The sequence below is a fragment of the Aquila chrysaetos genome, chromosome Z (assembly GCF_900496995.4).
Source record: "Aquila chrysaetos chrysaetos chromosome Z, bAquChr1.4, whole genome shotgun sequence".
NCBI lineage: Eukaryota > Metazoa > Chordata > Aves > Accipitriformes > Accipitridae > Aquila > Aquila chrysaetos.
Genome location: NC_044030.1, coordinates 76,621,883 through 76,639,381, shown reverse-complemented (window position 1 = coordinate 76,639,381; position 17,499 = coordinate 76,621,883). Strand labels below are relative to the sequence as shown.

General features: G+C 42.4%; 1 protein-coding gene across 20 annotated transcripts in view; it reads left to right on the top strand.

The window, feature by feature from the left end:
* The window catches only part of UNC13B (unc-13 homolog B), a 225,204-nt gene extending 208,257 nt beyond the window's left edge, over positions 1 to 16,947 (top strand). For 14 of the 20 annotated variants that reach the window (XM_030003611.2, XM_030003607.2, XM_030003609.2 and 11 more), the window contains 7 exons: positions 1,208 to 1,264; positions 5,840 to 5,920; positions 6,319 to 6,466; positions 9,798 to 9,854; positions 12,386 to 12,478; positions 13,588 to 13,747; positions 14,947 to 16,947. In XM_030003611.2, the coding sequence (XP_029859471.1) occupies positions 1,208 to 1,264; positions 5,840 to 5,920; positions 6,319 to 6,466; positions 9,798 to 9,854; positions 12,386 to 12,478; positions 13,588 to 13,747; positions 14,947 to 15,232 (882 nt within the window). In that variant the 3' untranslated portion in view covers positions 15,233 to 16,947. The remainder of the gene's footprint in view (positions 1 to 1,207; positions 1,265 to 5,839; positions 5,921 to 6,318; positions 6,467 to 9,797; positions 9,855 to 12,385; positions 12,479 to 13,587; positions 13,748 to 14,946) is intronic. The other 6 variants (XM_030003613.2, XM_030003614.2, XM_030003612.2 and 3 more) reach the window with 1 other exon arrangement.
* Positions 16,948 to 17,499: the final 552 nt, after the last annotated feature.

Genomic DNA, 17,499 nt, shown 5'->3' with positions numbered 1-17,499 from the left:
CAAGCAAGGAGAGCCAAAGATCATCTTTGGCAGGGCAGTGCTCCTGACATACCTGCGAAGGCTTTCCTGAGAGAGATAATGGAGGGCAGGTTAAATTAGGGAAGAGGGGTCACCTGTAGCTTAGTTTTGGTCCTAAAGCCCAAATCTGACTAGCCTGAGAGGGCTGAAGTGGAGGGCAAATTTCATGATATGATAGATGTGCAATTCATAGCCAGAATTACAGTAGGCTGGGGTTTTATTCCGAGTGGAGTAATAGGCAGTTGTGACTTTTTCAAAGCAAAAGGCAAGATTAGATGAATGAAAAGGAGCAAAGTGGAAGAAAATAAATTCCAGCACACCCCATAAAGCACCTCTGGGAGAAGAGGCTGCAGAATTGTCTTGATTGCTTTTGGCCTTCTCATTGAATTTTGGACTTAACTCCCTAGGCAAAAGGACTATTACATAGCAGAGAAATGGTGTCGTGGGGAAAAGGAAAAATACCTTTGTTGTAACCACTGCAGAGAAAGTATGTAAAAATCCATTATACTAGAGTGTAAGTGACTTGAAGCAAGATTTCCCATCATTGGGATTTGTCTTCCCTTTTTCTTTCTTCATTGGTCATACAGCATCAGTAAGGCACAGTGGGGGAAGAAGAGCCATTGGCCAAGCTTTTGACGTGTAAAGGCGATTGCAGCAGTATTCACTGGACTTTGTTTGCCGATCTCTCACCTGAAAACTGCTCAGACCCAGTTTTATTTCTGATCTGATATATGCTTAGCCCCAGCCTGCTGATTGGGCTCTACTTCTATCGAGAGGTTGTCATCAGTTGTGTGATCTTTTGCTTTGGCCAGTCATATGCTGTCTTCATGTGTATTTAGACTTGAAATCTAAAGGAGCACTTTGAGATGAAGCCAGTGTACTGCCTTCACCTCCAGCCTGAGCAATCCATTTGAACACACATCCTGATTAAATGGGTGACTGCTGTAAGCAAGAGTGAACCAGTTAGCAGAATATTGTGTTCCGAAATAGTTCTTGATGTGGTATCCACGGAAATGCCAGGTTTTATACTAGGTAATAAACTGGCAAAGAGTCAAGTTGCTGTGACTGGCCTTGGGGTGGTTATGTAAAGTTCTAGCTGTGAACTGACTTGCTCAAAGGAAAAACATGCAAAGCTTGTTTATAATCTTTTTTTCCCCCTCCTTTCTTTTCTAACTTCTTGCAATCATAGGGCACACAGTTGATTTTCAGTGCTGCTAAGGAACTGGGACACTTGTCAAAGTTGAAGGTATTGTTCTGCATGGCTTGTGTTAATGTCTGTGTGCATAACCATGGAAGTGTAGTAGCGCATAGTATGTCTGGTGCTTCCAGTGGTTTGTTGCTGAATGCAATTGTAGAGGAATGCTTTTAAATGCATTAAATGTGCTTTTAAATGCATTCTGCTAATACTAGTATTGTGTTTAACTGTTAAATTTTATTGTGGGTTTAATCATCAAAGTAGTTTCTGTCTTCTGTAGATACAGTGATCAGTTTGGTATATCAATTTAAAATGAAAAAAGTAGAGTTCTCAATATCTGGCCAGTTCCTCTGTATCCCCATGTATAAAAGGGAGTCCCTTATGTGATTGTGATAATAAGGTATTGGTCAGAAAGATGATTGTGCTAGCTATTGATGAATTATACAAACTGTTACAAAAATAACTGTTGCTTGTGGAAGAGAGCCTGTCTCTGTAAATTCCTCTGCGTGGGCTCTCTTTACAGGCAAGCTGGCATTTAGCATGAAGGCTATGTTGATGTGTTTTGACAGTGCGTGACGTGACAGTGCATGACATGAGCATTACTAAGTGCACACCACCTCACCATAAGCCAATCAAGCGTTAATTCACTGGTCACGACAAGAATGGTATGAAAATAGTGACGCCTTACAACATTTAGATTGCACTATGTTGTAGTTTGACTTGTGCTACAAAACAGGTATTGTGCAAGAGGAGGTATAAATCTGGAGCGTCACAGTGCACAAACTGTGCTGCAAGGAAGATGGAGCTGAACATGAACTCTGTCTTGAACCATGATCAGGGAAATCTTCCACATTCTCCTAAGTGATTAGTGCAATTTCAAAATGCATTTGTCTTTTCCCATAATTTTTTTTTTTTGTCTTGCGCACTTCTTACAGCTGTCTTTATATGACTATCTATTTCCCTTGTCCAGCAGACACATTTTACATACACACGTTGATGAGCCAGGACAGTACACAGTTCATTTAAGGTAGTGCTTATTAGCAATCCTAGGAAGTGATCTGGACACGCAGGTGTGTCATTAGATGCACGTGCTTTTCTCCAGCTACATTTTGAGGCTGTTACGTATCAGTTAACAGTGACATAACATAAAACTTCAAGTGTGGTTCCCCAGGGGAATAGCTGTCACTTGTGCTGGGGGATGGCCCTGTGCACTCCCACAGCCAGGCTGTCCTCCCTGGTGATGTGGCTCCCGAGGATTGCACTACCTCCACTGCTTCCTGTGCTTACAATGCTTTGTGTTGCTTCGATGGGAGAAATGGGGAGAGAGGAGCTTTGTAGCCTGCCTGGGAGAATCGGAGCTGGACCACAGCCTCCAAATGTCCTGCCTTTTCCTGTGAGTATCCCCTTCCCCTTTCAAAAACATCAGCAAGAACTCAGCATTTGGAGGAGGAGAAGCCATCCCTGCCTTCTACGTGCACTCCTGGTGTCATGCACTCCTGGTGTCAAAGGGGGAGAGCTTTAAATTTGCTCCATTTCTCCTCCCAGTTCGCAAGGACAAGTTTGTGCACAGATGACTGTGAGTTCCTGTGGATTGCTTGCATTCTCAGGCATAGCCAGTGACATTCATTGTTACCTTTTACTTCTTCCATATTTTCTCATTACTGGAATTTCTTAATATATACAAGGTGCCTTTTGCCAGGAATGTGTTGGAAGCTTTGCCACTTTCCATTTGTGCTGATCAGGTGAAGGCCATCCCTCAGCAGTAGCCTGCCTTCGCTTCAGTGTCTGTAAAGCTTAACTTTGGTAACTCTGGACTGCATTTTTAGAAATGCACATAAGCATGCAAATCAGGCAAGCCTTGGTGTGTGTTCAAGCCTTTATTTGCATAGCCACATATAGACTACAGCAGCACAGGTACACAGGATTTTATATGTGGCAAGAGAGCTGTACACAAATGTGAAAGCACTTTACCATCTGAATTCTAGAGACCTTTAGTTCAGACAGATGGTGTGAACTGATATTGTGTCCAAAAATTTCCAGCAGAGTAAAGGTATTAAAAGAATGTAAATTGTTTGGGTCTGTGTAAACATTGTGGATATTTTTTTTTTTCCTTTCGTTTTTGCAGGCATATACAAGCTAACAGGGAAGGCATGAGTAAATGGCTTTTCAGACCCCCTCTCCTGGGCATTTTGCAGTTCCACTAAAAGCCTGGGAAACTTACAGGATGGATTTTAAGTTTTATTTGTCTTAAATAGAACAGGGGGAACAGAGCCCTAGTGAATCAGATAACTCAGCTGAAAACTGAGACTGACAGACCTGACAAGCACAGGCTCTCATCCTGATGACAAACCAATTTCACAGTGTATTTTAAAATGCTCAGAAAAGCAACCATAAACCTGGCACCTTAGTGCCACATATCTGCCTCCCATTTATTATCAAACTCTTTCTGCTCAGTTTGCTTAATAGCCAGCAGCCAGAGCAGGGAGCAGCAGCCTCCTCTCCCTTGCACTGCCCCCAGGATAACCAGCCGAGCTCTGACCACAGAGGTTCTTCTGGGAGTACCTGTGGAGAATACAAGGATGAGTCTGAGAGACTAGGAAAAGATTTTTTTTTTTTTTTTTTTTTTTTTTTTTTTTTTACTACTTCTGCTTGAAGTTGCATAATTATTTGATGTAAATATTTGTGGCTTGCTGCTGGCTGACAATCTGGGAAGTGCAGGGTAGCACTCTGTGCAGTCCTTTATAGGAACAGTGTGGGACTTGAAGAGGGCAGGTACACAGGGCAGTGACAGTCCTGGGCTCCTCTGTGTGTAGGTGAAAGCATTTAGCAGTCCAGTCACTGGACATGTTTTCACATGTGTTGAAGTAAATGGCACTGGGAAGCTGTTTTAGAAAGCAGTGATGTGTTGCTGTGCATTGACAGCATGGACACTGGCAGGCTGACCACTCAGGGTGGGGCTGAATGAGTGCTTTAGGTGTTTAAGAAAAAATGCTGACCACCTGGTTTCTGTTACAGTGTGCGGAATCTGGCAGGCAGACCTAGAAAGTCATTTCAACAGACATGAAAGTCCCTCTGCACTGGGGACACAGCTACCTTGACTAAATTGGCCTCTCCCATAAACGTGAGCTCTGGCTGATTGTGCACTTACTCTGACCGTCAGACAGAGAAAAGAATGTTTTACCCTCTGTGTACTGAAGTGTGAAGCCACATCATCTTCAGTTGAATTACTCGCAGCTCATGAAGAAGAGGGAGGAGAGCTATTGCTCTCCTAAGAACAGTTTGTTGCAACAGAGGATATGTTGCAGCTTACAGAGTTACTGTGCCACTCACTGTACTTAGGTCCCCAGACCAGGAGCATCCTGTGTGGGGTAAAGGGCAAGTTGAGGCATGTCTCTAGTCCTCAAGAAAGCACGGCACAAACTTGTCTGAGGTACTGCTGACTTGAGAGGCATCTTCTGTACAGTTTAATGCAGCACTGTGCAAAGGTGCTAGCTACATGTCTGTGAGAAGCATGGCAAATGCCTAGCACTGTGCCTAGACTGCAGTAAGCCCCGTCTCCATCAGGCAGGAGATGGATCATAGTGGATAATGAATGGGAACAGCACCAGGCAATGTGAAGAATCACAAGGCTGCAAGATAGCCAGCAGGTTTATCAGCGTGAAATGCACACATGATGCCACACACTGGGCATGCTTTACTCAAAGACAATTTAGTAGATGTGTCTCCTGGAAGGTGTCTGTTATCAGAGGCTATGACATTTTTAAAGTAGGGATAAGTAGCCTTTGCCTGATTTGCCTGCATCTTCTTCATGAATGCTTCAGTACCCAGGCTGCAGTCAGCTGACCTGACCCTCCTGCAGCTCAAACAGTTAGAATTTGGGTTTGTGCAAAGCTTTGGCTTCCTAAAATGTGCCATTTTCCCCTGAGACCTAGACTAAGCATCAGAAAGAAAGAGCTTAGTGAAATACCAAAGGATGGCACATCCTTGTAGTCAGGCAGAAGTCTTAACAGAGATGTGCTTCCACTGCAGGAAAGGGAATCCCTTCCCAAGGGATTCCTGGCTCTTTGCTATTAGAGATGGTGGGTCTTAATGGGAACAATTTCTTTTAGTAAAGGTATTTTCTAGAACATGTTGCTCGTTTGTTTGATTTTCTTCCTCTGCACCAACAGTACGATGAATTAGTGACTTCTGTAGATGGAAGAATTAAAAAAATCCACAAATGACATATAACAACTTTGCCCAATATCTGGTTCATAGAATTCCTTGATTTAGGTAGTGTTTTGAGAGTTTTGTTGTGGCTGCTCTAGAATGACAGGGGTAGCAAGCAGACTTCCATTGGGTTTTCTGAGAGACAAACTGTGATTTTAAATTGTCACTTACCTCTGTCCAGTTCCTTTCCTTATTTCTCTCTTTTGTGCCTGCAAGAAACAGAGAAAGTGGGTTTATTTTCAAGTTAAGTTGTAATAAATGACTCAGAGAGACTCCATTAAGCGTTCCTTAAATAGCTGAATTAATGCTGTGGCCACATAGCCACAGCATAAAACCAGAGAAAGTGATGATACTGGGGACTCCTTTTCCTTTGGTCTCTGACAACATACTCACATCAAATATAATGGTTGTTTGCAGGATCATATGGTGAGAGAAGAAACTAGGAGTCTCACTCCAAAGCAGTGTGCCGTTTTGGATCTGGCACTGGATACAATCAAAGTAAGTGATCCCATTTCTGTCTCTGTTATTCCGTTGCTCCATCCCCAAATACTATTTGGGAGGATAGTGCCTGTCCCAGTTCAGGAGATGGCAGGAGTCTGTTGCTGCTGTTACAGCAATAAAGGCACTGAGTGAGTGATACTGCCACGTTAGTGTAAACCTGAATAGGCTCAAGTGACTGGCATGTGCTGGTAGGCAGCATATTTATATTTAAGTGCTTTGGAAGAGGAAAGCCATGAGTAGTTGGTATCAGTTGGTCTAAGAGCTGGATTTCCAGTACAGAAGCTGTTTTGTGGATTTTTCCAGCTCTTTCCCATCCGCACACACAATACAACGTAAATGTTGGTTGCTGGTTGCAACTCTTCGTCAGTATTTTTCCTGTTTCTTCTTACTCTTAGCAATATTTCCATGCTGGTGGGAACGGTCTGAAGAAAACCTTCTTGGAGAAGAGTCCAGACCTGCAGTCACTTCGATACGCTCTCTCTCTCTACACTCAGACCACAGACACTCTCATCAAAACCTTTGTCCAGACTCAGACAGCTCAGGGTAAGGCTCTTCTGTGGTGTTGGCAAAGTTGAATGGAGCTATCTGCTCTGTTAATAACTGCTGTGTCTTGTACTGCCAGTTTGTAGAGTGCTTTTGGCAGTAATGTTTCTGGAAACATGACAGTTCAGAGCTTTTGAAACTGGGAAGGAGGGGAAGGGGGTTATTTCCCACTCAACAACTACATTTTGACAGAGCAGAAATATGTGAAACATAAGGCCTGGGGTGTTTGTGGTCTTTTTTTCTGCAATCCTCACTTAAGAGTCACGTTTCATGAATTAATGTGGGTGGGTGACTTAAGTGAAATTTGAAGTTACTGTACTGAGACTTACATGGTGGTATGAGAGACCATTTCAACAAGACACCACCGCAGAAACTAGTCGGTGCGTGTGTCACAGGCCAGCTGCCAGCAGCCCCTGTAGTCCTAACTAAGGCTGATTGACAGCAGTGTGATGAGTCATAGAGCTACACGCTGCCTGTAAAGGGAAAAGTCTCTTAGGAGAGCAATGAAAGCACTGTTTTGTCTGCAGCCAGTACAGGATATGTGTGAGCTAGATGATTACAAATCACCACAACATATTAGTAAGCTGCTGGGATGGGTCACTGGAGTTCTTTGGTAGCTCTCTGGGAAGGCACGATAGTGGTGCTATTTCATTGATTTGGAAGAGGTAAGCAGTTAATTGTCTGTATCTTTCATTGCTTTCATGTAAACATCTCCAGATTGTTGTACAGAATAATTTGGTCCCTAGCCAGGGACCTTCATTGGCTATGAACCTCACTAATCTCAGGAAGAGGGGACAGATGCTATTAGAAGTTAGGTCAAGACTGAAACTGTTTTAAGTTTATAGGCTGTTTAAATACAAGCCTTGGCATTGGGCTACTACATCTCAGCAGCAAAAATCATACAACTCCATGGGGTGTCTTTCTGCCATCTTTTTGCTTGGGGTCCTTTTTCCTTTAATCCTGCCAAGCCTATGAGACCTGGTGACCTCACAGACTGTACTAACTCTGTCAGCATACTGTCACAGCGAGCCTGGAAATCAAGGGGAAATCACCCCCATAGCCAACACATTTTTCTCTCATGTGCAAATGAGACTGCTTGACACTGGCATTCCCCAACCCGTGGAGAAAGTACTGAGAATTCTTGAGCAAAACAAGGTATGTTTTTAAAGAGAAAAGTTGAATCTAGTTTTGGGGGATGGAATCACCCCTGTCTTTAGCAGCACGATATATTCTTGCTTAGGTTGAAACATACTGCATTAAAACACTGAAGTTAACTAAAGAGTGAGCATTTGAGAGAATGGTCCTATAGCTGTGTCCCAGCAGAGCAACGATGACATCCAGTGGCCAGACAGGTCAAAGACTGCTACATTCACAAGGGACTCCAGGAACTTGGCTGTTGCCATTAGAGTTACACAAAACACTTTTTAATGGGGAACTTGTGTGCAGTGTGTTTTCCATCTTTGCTGTTCTATGACAAATGTTTCCCATTATATATCCAGCCCATGAAGCTAGTTTTTTATGTGGATCCTGTTATGTTGTCATGATGAGCCAAGATACAAGGATGTATGCAGCACTGCTGTTCTACACTCCATGCTACGGTCAGGAGTGCTTAAAATTAGAGGAAGAAGGTGCTCCATTGAAGTCGCAAAGTTGCAAATTCAAGCTGATATGAGGAAGCAGCTTCATGCAATGTCTGATTTGACTATAAAATTCCACTGAGGGCGAGTATTTAGCAGATACACAAAGATAATTGAACATAATCTAAGAGCAGCAGGAATATACAGGGTTGCCACAGAATGGGGCAGGAGGGATTTTTTTTCTAATTTTCTTTTTTTTTTTTTTTTTTAAGAAGCTTAGAAAGAATGAAGCTCTAGCTTTACGACATAAGATGCATGCATTACAACGTCATTGATTATATCTCATAGCTGACTGACGACATTCCTTTGTGGCTTAACTGAGCCACTTTGGGAGACAGGTCCTGGGCATGGTAGGCCACTGAGCTGGTCTGTCGTGGTTTAACCCCAGCCAGCAACTAAGCACCACGCAGCCACTCACTCACTACCCCCCCACCCAGTGGGATGGGGGAGAAAATCGGGAAAAAGAAGCAAAACCCACGGGTTGAAATAAGAACAGTTTAATAGAACAGAAAAGAAGAAACGAATAATGATAATGATAACACTAATAAAATGACAACAGCAATAATGAAAGGATTGGAATGTACAAATGATGCGCAGTGCAATTGCTCACCACCCGCCGACTGGCACCCAGCTAGTCCCCGAGCGGCGATTCCCCGCCCCCACTTCCCAGTTCCTATACTAGATGGGACGTCCCATGGTATGGAATACCCTGTTGGCCAGTTTGGGTCAGCTGCCCTGGCTGTGTCCTGTGCCAACTTCTTGTGCCCCTCCAGCTTTCTCGCTGGCTGGGCATGAGAAGCTGAAAAATCCTTGACATTAGTCTAAACACTACTGAGCAACAACTGAAAACATCAGTGTTATCAACATTCTTCACATACTGAACTCAAAACATAGCACTGTACCAGCTACTAGGAAGACAGTTAACTCTATCCCAGCTGAAACTAGGACATGGTCCAAAGCAGCATCTTCTACATTAGTAGGCTTGAGAGTTTAGGATCCTGTTTGGGGAACAAAAGACTTGAGCTACGCCACCTAATATCTGTAGGATCAGTGATGGAATATCTCTGAGAAAGGCATGACTTGCTCCTGGGATTGAGGCTAGAAAAGGATATTGCTTGCGTACACTTCTCAGTAACCCCATTTGGTAGATTGGTTTAGAGATCTGCACATACGTTGGAGGGACAGAAGGGACAGCACTAGTATTTACAACTGGCATCTGCTTACTGGAGCTCTCTGATGTTTCCCTTTGTGTAAGTCAAGCTTCCCACAAGCCTATGGGAGGAAATGGCTGCATGCAGAACTATTTAAATGCTGACTGTTTCAGTCTCTTACTTCACTGCTCAATGGTTGCATCTTCCAGTTCGTGAGGTATCTATTGCACTCATTTCCTTACTGAGCAGGCTTTTATAGCACTATGCTGTTAAGTGTTTGCTCTGCAAAGTTGGATCGGAGCTTGCAGTTTAGTTATGCCAGCACAAATTCTGTTCTTGTTTTAACCCAGACAATCCCTTACTTGCAGACAGCCTTGCTCTCCAAAGCCTGTGTTGGTGCGGAAGATCTAAAAGGATATTTTGTCTGTTGAGAGCTAGAACAGTTGTTTTGTATTTGTTTGAGTGACACCACTAACTGGATTGTAATTCATACTCTTCTCTCTTTATCCTGCTTGCTTCTTGCCTTTTGAATTCATGTCTCAGTGCACGATGGGAAAGGTATTAGGTTTACCGCTAATGAGGACGTTCTTCCTGATAAGGGTACGTTCAAGTCTAATGTTGTTACCATAACAACATTAGTCAACTGCCTTGCTTTTGAAGTCATCCTGCCCATGCTCAGAAACCTTTTCCAGAGACCCGTTCCCATAGCTCCTTGTAGAAGTGAACTTTCACCAAATGCTTGCATCCCACAGACAGAGCCACAGGTTGCACAGTTTAGAAGCTTGTACCTTGCCTGAGAGCCTGTCCCCAAGCTTGAAATTTTTTTCATGGGATATGAAAGCTGTCTTGAAAATGGACTGGGATTTGAGAGATGCTACAGACTTGTTCCCCTACCCTTTACCATGGGCTGTGTATTGCTGTTTCAAGTCCTAGACTTGCATGTGTATGGTCTGCTGAGACAGGCTACTGTAATACATGGTAACCTCTGATACGCACTCAAGATTATGGCTGAGCTTGAACCATCTGGCTTGAAAGGGGGTAGCTAAAAGTCTGCGTGCTCAGGAGAGCCCTAAAAATCAAGCCTTGTTGTGTTTCATCTCTCAATTTATTTTTTGCTGTCCAAAGTCTTTTTGTTATCTTAGGTGAAATACATCTGTAACCCATTGCACAAGCTCAGTTCTGCAGTTTCACCTTCCAGTATCGCAATACCAATGAGACTTGCATGTCAAGTTTTAAATCTGCATGTCACTAAATGTGCAAATGTGTGTATGCACAGAGTTGTATGTGCTCAGAATATTTTTCACTGGCCATCTACAAAGTGGTTTTTTGTCTCTGAACATTTCAGTTAATAGAACAAGATTTTTGTATGAAAACACAAGAATGAAGGTAGAAGAAGAAAAAAAAAAATTAAATTTTGTCTTCCTCAAATGTAATGGGATGATTCCGCTGTCATTCCTCTGAAGCATCAGTGTCTCCTTTATAACCTATTAATTACACTAAAGATCAGTAAAATAAAGACCTGAGTGTTTGGCAGCTGATATTTCTGCAGATGTGGCCTGGTAAAGTTGTTATATACTGTTGGTAAACTTGTCTGTTACCATGGAAAATGCCGACAGTATAAGTGACAGAGCTGCACCATCAGATGGGTCAGGTCAATAATCAAGCCTACCAATTTTAAAGCTCTATGCTTATGTACAAAAAAGAAGGAACACTGCCCTTCTAAGCTGGGAGAAAACGGTACATTCAAGATCATGTACAAATGTTACAGCCTGAAGGCTGTTTATTGTACTCAGGTCAAGAGTGAGAATCTACCCTAAGATAAAAATTTGAGGTTCTGTTTTGTTTGCTCAGATACTTTTACTTGTATATTAATGTGACTTTCACAGCCTACAGTTCTGTGCCATGTAATTCTCTTCAGAGAATTGCACAGATGAGCTCTCAACCTTTTGGTTTTTAAATGAGTGTTTTTGCTGCCTGCAGACTGTTCTTGTGAAAGTTGACTTGTTAGATCTAGCTAATCAAAATGTTTGTTTAATTATATCCTTCAAGCTCCTTATCTTGAATTTCAAACACACCAATTCTTTCACTTAGTAATGTGTCTTAGCCTCAAAACTGACAAAACAACACTGCTGTTCCTAGGTACTCAGTTACCTGTAGGTATCCCAATGACAACAGCAATGCTAATTGTCAACCTGAGGTCAGACAGTTATCAAAGAGAAAGTAAAATCAATCTATCTTATCAAAGACTTCATTTTCATTTTGAAAAGCAGTCGTCTTCTGTGATTTACATGACATCTTGACTTTCCTACCCAGAAAAATGTCATTTCCACATATTGCATGATAATTATGATTAGAAGTTAAAAAGTTGAAAACATCATAATACATGAAGGTTCATGAGATCTTCTCCCTCTGTTACAACACGTTATATTTTCCTCTTTGGAGCTATATGTTGTTTTCTCCCTGGCTAATTGATGAAGGGAATTCAGTATGTAAGTTGTGAGTGCTTCTCTCTCATCATTTTTGGTGCACAACAGTGAAGGGGTTCTCATTATCCCCTGAAGGGAAGCAGATAGGCAGTCAGGATGACAACTTTTATCTGATGTACAAATGGAAAAAGGTTCTTGGAGGGTGAGACTGCACTGTGGGTCTGTGCAAATCACTAACATATTTGTCTTTTTTTCCCTAAACTTCCTCTCTGGTGTAATTTTTGTTTTGTTGGGCTTTTTGGTCCTTCCTTCTTCTGTGAGCAGACGGCATGCCGATACCCACCACTGGAATGCCTGCATGTACACACGATAGCTTGGCAGGAACTTTTGAAAAATCCTTGCTCTCTGTGAGGGTCCATTGTTGAGCTTTAGGTCTTTTAAATTCTTTTAAAATTCTTACTAGTATTCTCAACAGGACACGATCTTCATGGTGGAGTACAAAAAATGTTAAGTGTTTGCGTGTTGGGCATGCAAGCCTGATGTTACCTTGCATTAACGTTACATTATCAGTGTCGACTGAAAAGCTGGCTATGGAAGGTGTACTGTGAAAATGCTATATTGTCTTGCTGAGGCCATAAACCAAAGACAGGTGCCAATAAACAATAATCCTTGTGTGCACGGTGGATGTCAATTTTCTTCCAACAGGCTCCGGTGTGGATGATCCTGTGGGTGAAGTGTCCATACAGATCGACCTGTATACCCACCCAGGAACTGGTGAACACAAGGTCACGGTGAAAGGTATGGTGAAGCATGTGTTACTGCTCAGGCTTTGTGACTGTGTCGAGGCAAACCTCCAGCTGGCAGTCATTATATTTCTGTGTTATCTCACGGGATGTGAATCCAGAATTGTTTTCTCTGTTTCACATTAGGAACATGTAGAGAAACAGCAAATGAGCTTGTCCAGCCAATGACATGGCAATGTGCAGTCTTGTTGTTTATTGGCAACGATATATGATGTAAACAAAAATTGGATGATGGCTCTCGCCAGGCGCCACAGTTTAGCCTGGGCTGCAGAGAACAAGGCAGCATGACAGGGCGATGTTGCGAAATTGCTCAGTGTAAACCAAGAGATCGCAGAGCCAGTAAGAGCTCAGAGGCTCCTCTCCCCCGTCCTGAAGACCACGTTGGTCCCTGAAGAGCTGCTCTGAAAATAACCAAACCAGTGATTCATCCCAGGCTTCCTCTTCCTCCTTCATCTCATTTGCTTGAATACAGCATATTTAACTACTTTAATTTCCTCTGAAGATTTATATAAACAGCTCTTCAGGCCTCTCTTCTGGCTAAATCTACACTGCAATGCAAAAACTGATTTTCAGAGCTATTTCCTGTGCTTCAGTCTGTTCCCCGCAGTGACCTGAGAGAGAATGAGAATTGAAGAGCTAATAATTCTTGGTTCTGGAACCACCTACAGCTCATGGGCTTTGTTTGTCTTACCTGCAGTCTAATTTTCCTTTTCAACAGAGACCTTAATATCAGCCCCCCAAATGCCTATTTTTTTTCCTCATCCCACATGTAATGTAGACGTAAGCACTGAACTGGCAGGGCTGCCTGCCCAGAGCTGCAGGAATGCCTATTTTTTTGGACTAATTTCTTGACTATGCATTTGGCAAAAGCTAAGTGCTGTCCCAAGTATTAAATTCCCTTCACAGAACTTAAACTAGAGCAAAAAAGCGTTTCTTTGTATTACAAAAAAGTCCTGCCCATGTGTGTCAGGGCGCTGGCGTGTTTTGAGTTGGACTTTGTCCTCTGAAACAAGAAATAGAAAGCAGAGCAGAGTGGAAAGGTGTCCAGAGCAATGGAAACAAATGAATGTTTACTGTAAAACAGGTTGTGACTCTCTTTTCCAGTTGTGGCAGCCAACGACCTGAAGTGGCAAACGTCTGGCATGTTCCGTCCATTTGTTGAAATCACCATGATTGGGCCCCATCAGAGTGACAAGAAGAGGAAGTTCACAACGAAGTCAAAGAGCAACAACTGGGCTCCCAAATACAATGAAACCTTTCACTTGTAAGTGTGAAAAATAGCCTGGGGATCTGATGTGGCAAATGCAGATGCAGAGGACAGAGAGGGTTTTCCAGTGTCCACAAACAGCCTGCTCAGGGCCCAGAAAAGTACATGAACGAGTAGCTTGGCCCAGTCTTTGGTCTCTTGGCAGAAAAAGCTAGATTATGGTAGTTTTTGCTGTGGGTGGGATGCTGAGGTCTGTTCTATACCATCAGTGTCCTTTGGCTACCTTCTGAAACGCATTGTGTGTCCTGTGAACATATTTTACTGTGCTCCATCATTTTAATGAACTTTGTATCTTTTATTGGTAGAGTTGAGGCTAAAAGTTCATTACATATTTTTAGTTCTTTTAATCTTAATGTGTGTTTTTATCCCAACTTGGCCTGTGGGACATGCTTTCTGAACTTGTTTCCAGGGATACAGCCCTTGGAACTGGTAGTAAGTTGCACTGCTAAAATTGCAGTCTTTCTCAACACCGAGCATTTATCTCTTCTTATTTGGCTTTCATTATTACAAAGGCATCTTCCTTCTTGGAAGGCTCAACACAGGGAGCTACAGACTAGTGCTCACCCAGCTGTACAGTAAGAATGAGAGGAGAAGAGATGACCAGCAAAAGACTGTAAACATCCTGGGGGAGAGGGACTGTCCATACAATTTTCCTTTGATGTGAGGAATGGCAGGCTTCCTCTAAGTGAAGAGATTTTGTCCCTTTTTTTTATTATTCTTTTAATTTTAGAAACATCAGAAAGGTTGGGAATGTATTTTTATTAGCTTTTGCTATAATGGAAGGTTCTGAATCTTTAACAAAGACTTGATCTAATTAAAATATTAATTACTGAAATGGAGCAATCCTTAACAGAAGCAGAAATGTTTAAAGTCATCTGAGTTGAAAATCTATTAGCATGGCTTTAATGTTCTCTACGCCTCTCATTTCACACTTTATTACACACACATGCAAAGGCAACTTGATAAGTGTTGCTGGTTTTTTCTTTTTAAGTAGCCAGGTTGTCTTTATCAGCTGTAAATCAGCAATAATGCCCATACACCATAGGTTTTACTTCTCCCCCTCTGACCAGATTTCTCTGTAGAAAGGAGTTTTGTGTGGCTCATCAAAGCACTGCAGTCAGCTGCTGATGCCTTTATTTTGCAGAGGAATTTATACATTCTGAGAAACTGTAAGTAAACGTGTTTGTGTTTTTCAGCATACTGGGAAATGAAGATGGCCCTGATGCCTACGAGCTCCAAGTCTGTGTGAAGGATTACTGCTTTGCTCGGGAGGACCGAGTACTGGGGATAGCAGTGATGCAGCTCAGAGACATAGCAGACAAAGGAAGCTGTGCTTGCTGGTGCCCCCTCGGGCGCAGGATTCACATGGATGAGACTGGACTTACGGTCCTGAGGATTCTCTCCCAAAGAACCAATGATGAAGTTGCCAGAGAATTTGTAAAGTTGAAATCTGAGTCCCGCTCCACAGAGGAAGGCACCTGAGCTGTGTAATGTTCCCTTTTCTCTTCTGCCTTGTGCCAGTATGTGCAAGTGTTCAACAATTCTCTTTTATTAATTACAAAAGTTTTTTTTCATGGTGTCTTTGTCAGCTCCGATAGCGCACTTGTGCTGTGCAGGAAACAAATCCGTCAATCTGATGTGAATTATTTATTTTTTAGTAGCTGGGTAAGACACCATAGAGAATGAGACAGTCTCTTCTTATTTAAAATGCAAATTCTGCTTTGTGTATATAAATTATTTTATATTGGAGGCTGGGTATGCTGGGTTTTGTTGATATGCAGCACTGTGATTTTATCCTCTGAAGCTGGCAGACATTAAAAAGGTTCTACATAATCACACTATGATACAAACACACAACTGTGTGGAAATTGGGAGAATAATAATGATTTGGGGTTTTGTCAAAGCACAGTTATCTCTCATTGAATTCGTGTACTGTGGAGCCGCCAGGGGATATTCTGGCACAGATTATACCAATGTCCCAATGTGATATGCAGACACCTCAATGTCTGCTTAAAAGAATAAGTTGCAAATTGCTCTGAAGATGCACACCAAATGAATGTATGACCATGGATGTGCTGCTGTGAGCATGGGCGAGACCACTGGGACAAGTGCAGAGGGGCCTAAGAGCTCATAGCCAAAAGCTGCAAAGGCAACACACCAGGAGCAGACTGCAGCTGCTCTGCTGTTGTTATTAGATGGTGTGTCTCAGAGAATATAAATCCCCATGTGCTGCTGGGGATCCTTTATCACCATGGGTGTGCGGTAAGCTGCTAAACTCCACATTCACACTTTGGCTACCGTGACCGACACGGTAAGGAAGGGAACAACTTTAGAGCCATGACAGATAACATGGCTGCTATGTATTTTTTCCACTTCAATATTCTTTTGTTAGTTTTTTGAAATAGGATTGGATAATTTAATACTTGCAGGCTTTCTGTAGCATTTTGTTACCCTGGAGTAGCTGAGACCATCCTCACTATGAACCCAGAAATGACGGCTCGCTTGGGAGAGAGCAACATGTCTCTCCTCTGCAAGCACTCAGTCTGGAGTGCTGGTCAAGGGGCAGCAGGTCCATTCAGTTCTGATCTTGAAGTCACTGTTGGCCGTGCTGCAGTTGATCCATGCTGATTGTCATTAATCTGTGATTTAACGATACCATTGAAAATATTTTTGCACTGTCTTAAAGAAGCATCCGGGTTTTGTTTTCTTGCAAAACAAAACACTGTCCTGAGCAAATTGATTGCAGGGAGGTCAGAATTTCTGACTGAAAATTCTTAAGCAGGAAGGTCTGGAGTACTGATTGCACCTGAGGTATGTTTGTTGGAGGGCTTTTTAGTGTTTTGGGGATTTTTTTGCTATTTCCAGTTGCCCTTGTGCTCTGGAAAGTGCAGCTGGAACAAGCCAGTCCTTGCCCATAAAGTACTGTAATACTGTCAATAAATTCAAGGACTGTGTATTGAATTACATTTTTTTTTTCTATTTTCTCTTGACATTTGTACAGCTTTATGATACAACTCCTGTATTTCATGGGCCTGCTTGTAGAGTTCTGAGATAGCACATTGGCTTTGTTCTTGTTCGTGGTGTATTATAATAATGCTCTTCAAAACTCCATGCTATTTGTCATGAATTTGAATCATTGTATGTGCCATTGTTATGAAAGCTGTTAGTACAGTCTTTAATAAACTCTTTTAGCAGCATTTGGAGTCATCTGTTGAAGTGTAACTGTAATTGGGTTTGCTAAATCACACAGGGCGGAATCACTACTGCATCCTTGCAAATTACTCTCGTTTAGTACGTAGATATTTCTTTGGTGCTGTAGATGCCCAGCAAGGGGTATGACTCATATAATTCCCCCCTCCTCCGTGGTGCCTCTGTCTTTGACATCTTTCCCTGAAGTTCTTGGCTTCTGATAACACACTGAGACATCACAGAAGAGCATAGAGATTAACTTACTTCCTTTTCTTCTCCAGTCTGGCCTTGAAGTCAAGTTTCCTTTGTACTCAGGTACCCTCCTGAAGGTGCTGAATGGAAAGTCTCAGGCAGGCAGTAGGATACTTTACAGATAGCACATGAAGACAAATAATTATATACCAAACTTGATTCATAGCTTTCAGTCTGATAAGAGCATTAATACTCTGTAGATGGTATTGACAAGAGATGAGAGAATAAACCTTCTTGATGTCAAGTAAACTACTCCCCCTCCTCATTTTGTGGGAATGCTGCCAATTTCTAGCAGACAAGCTCAAATA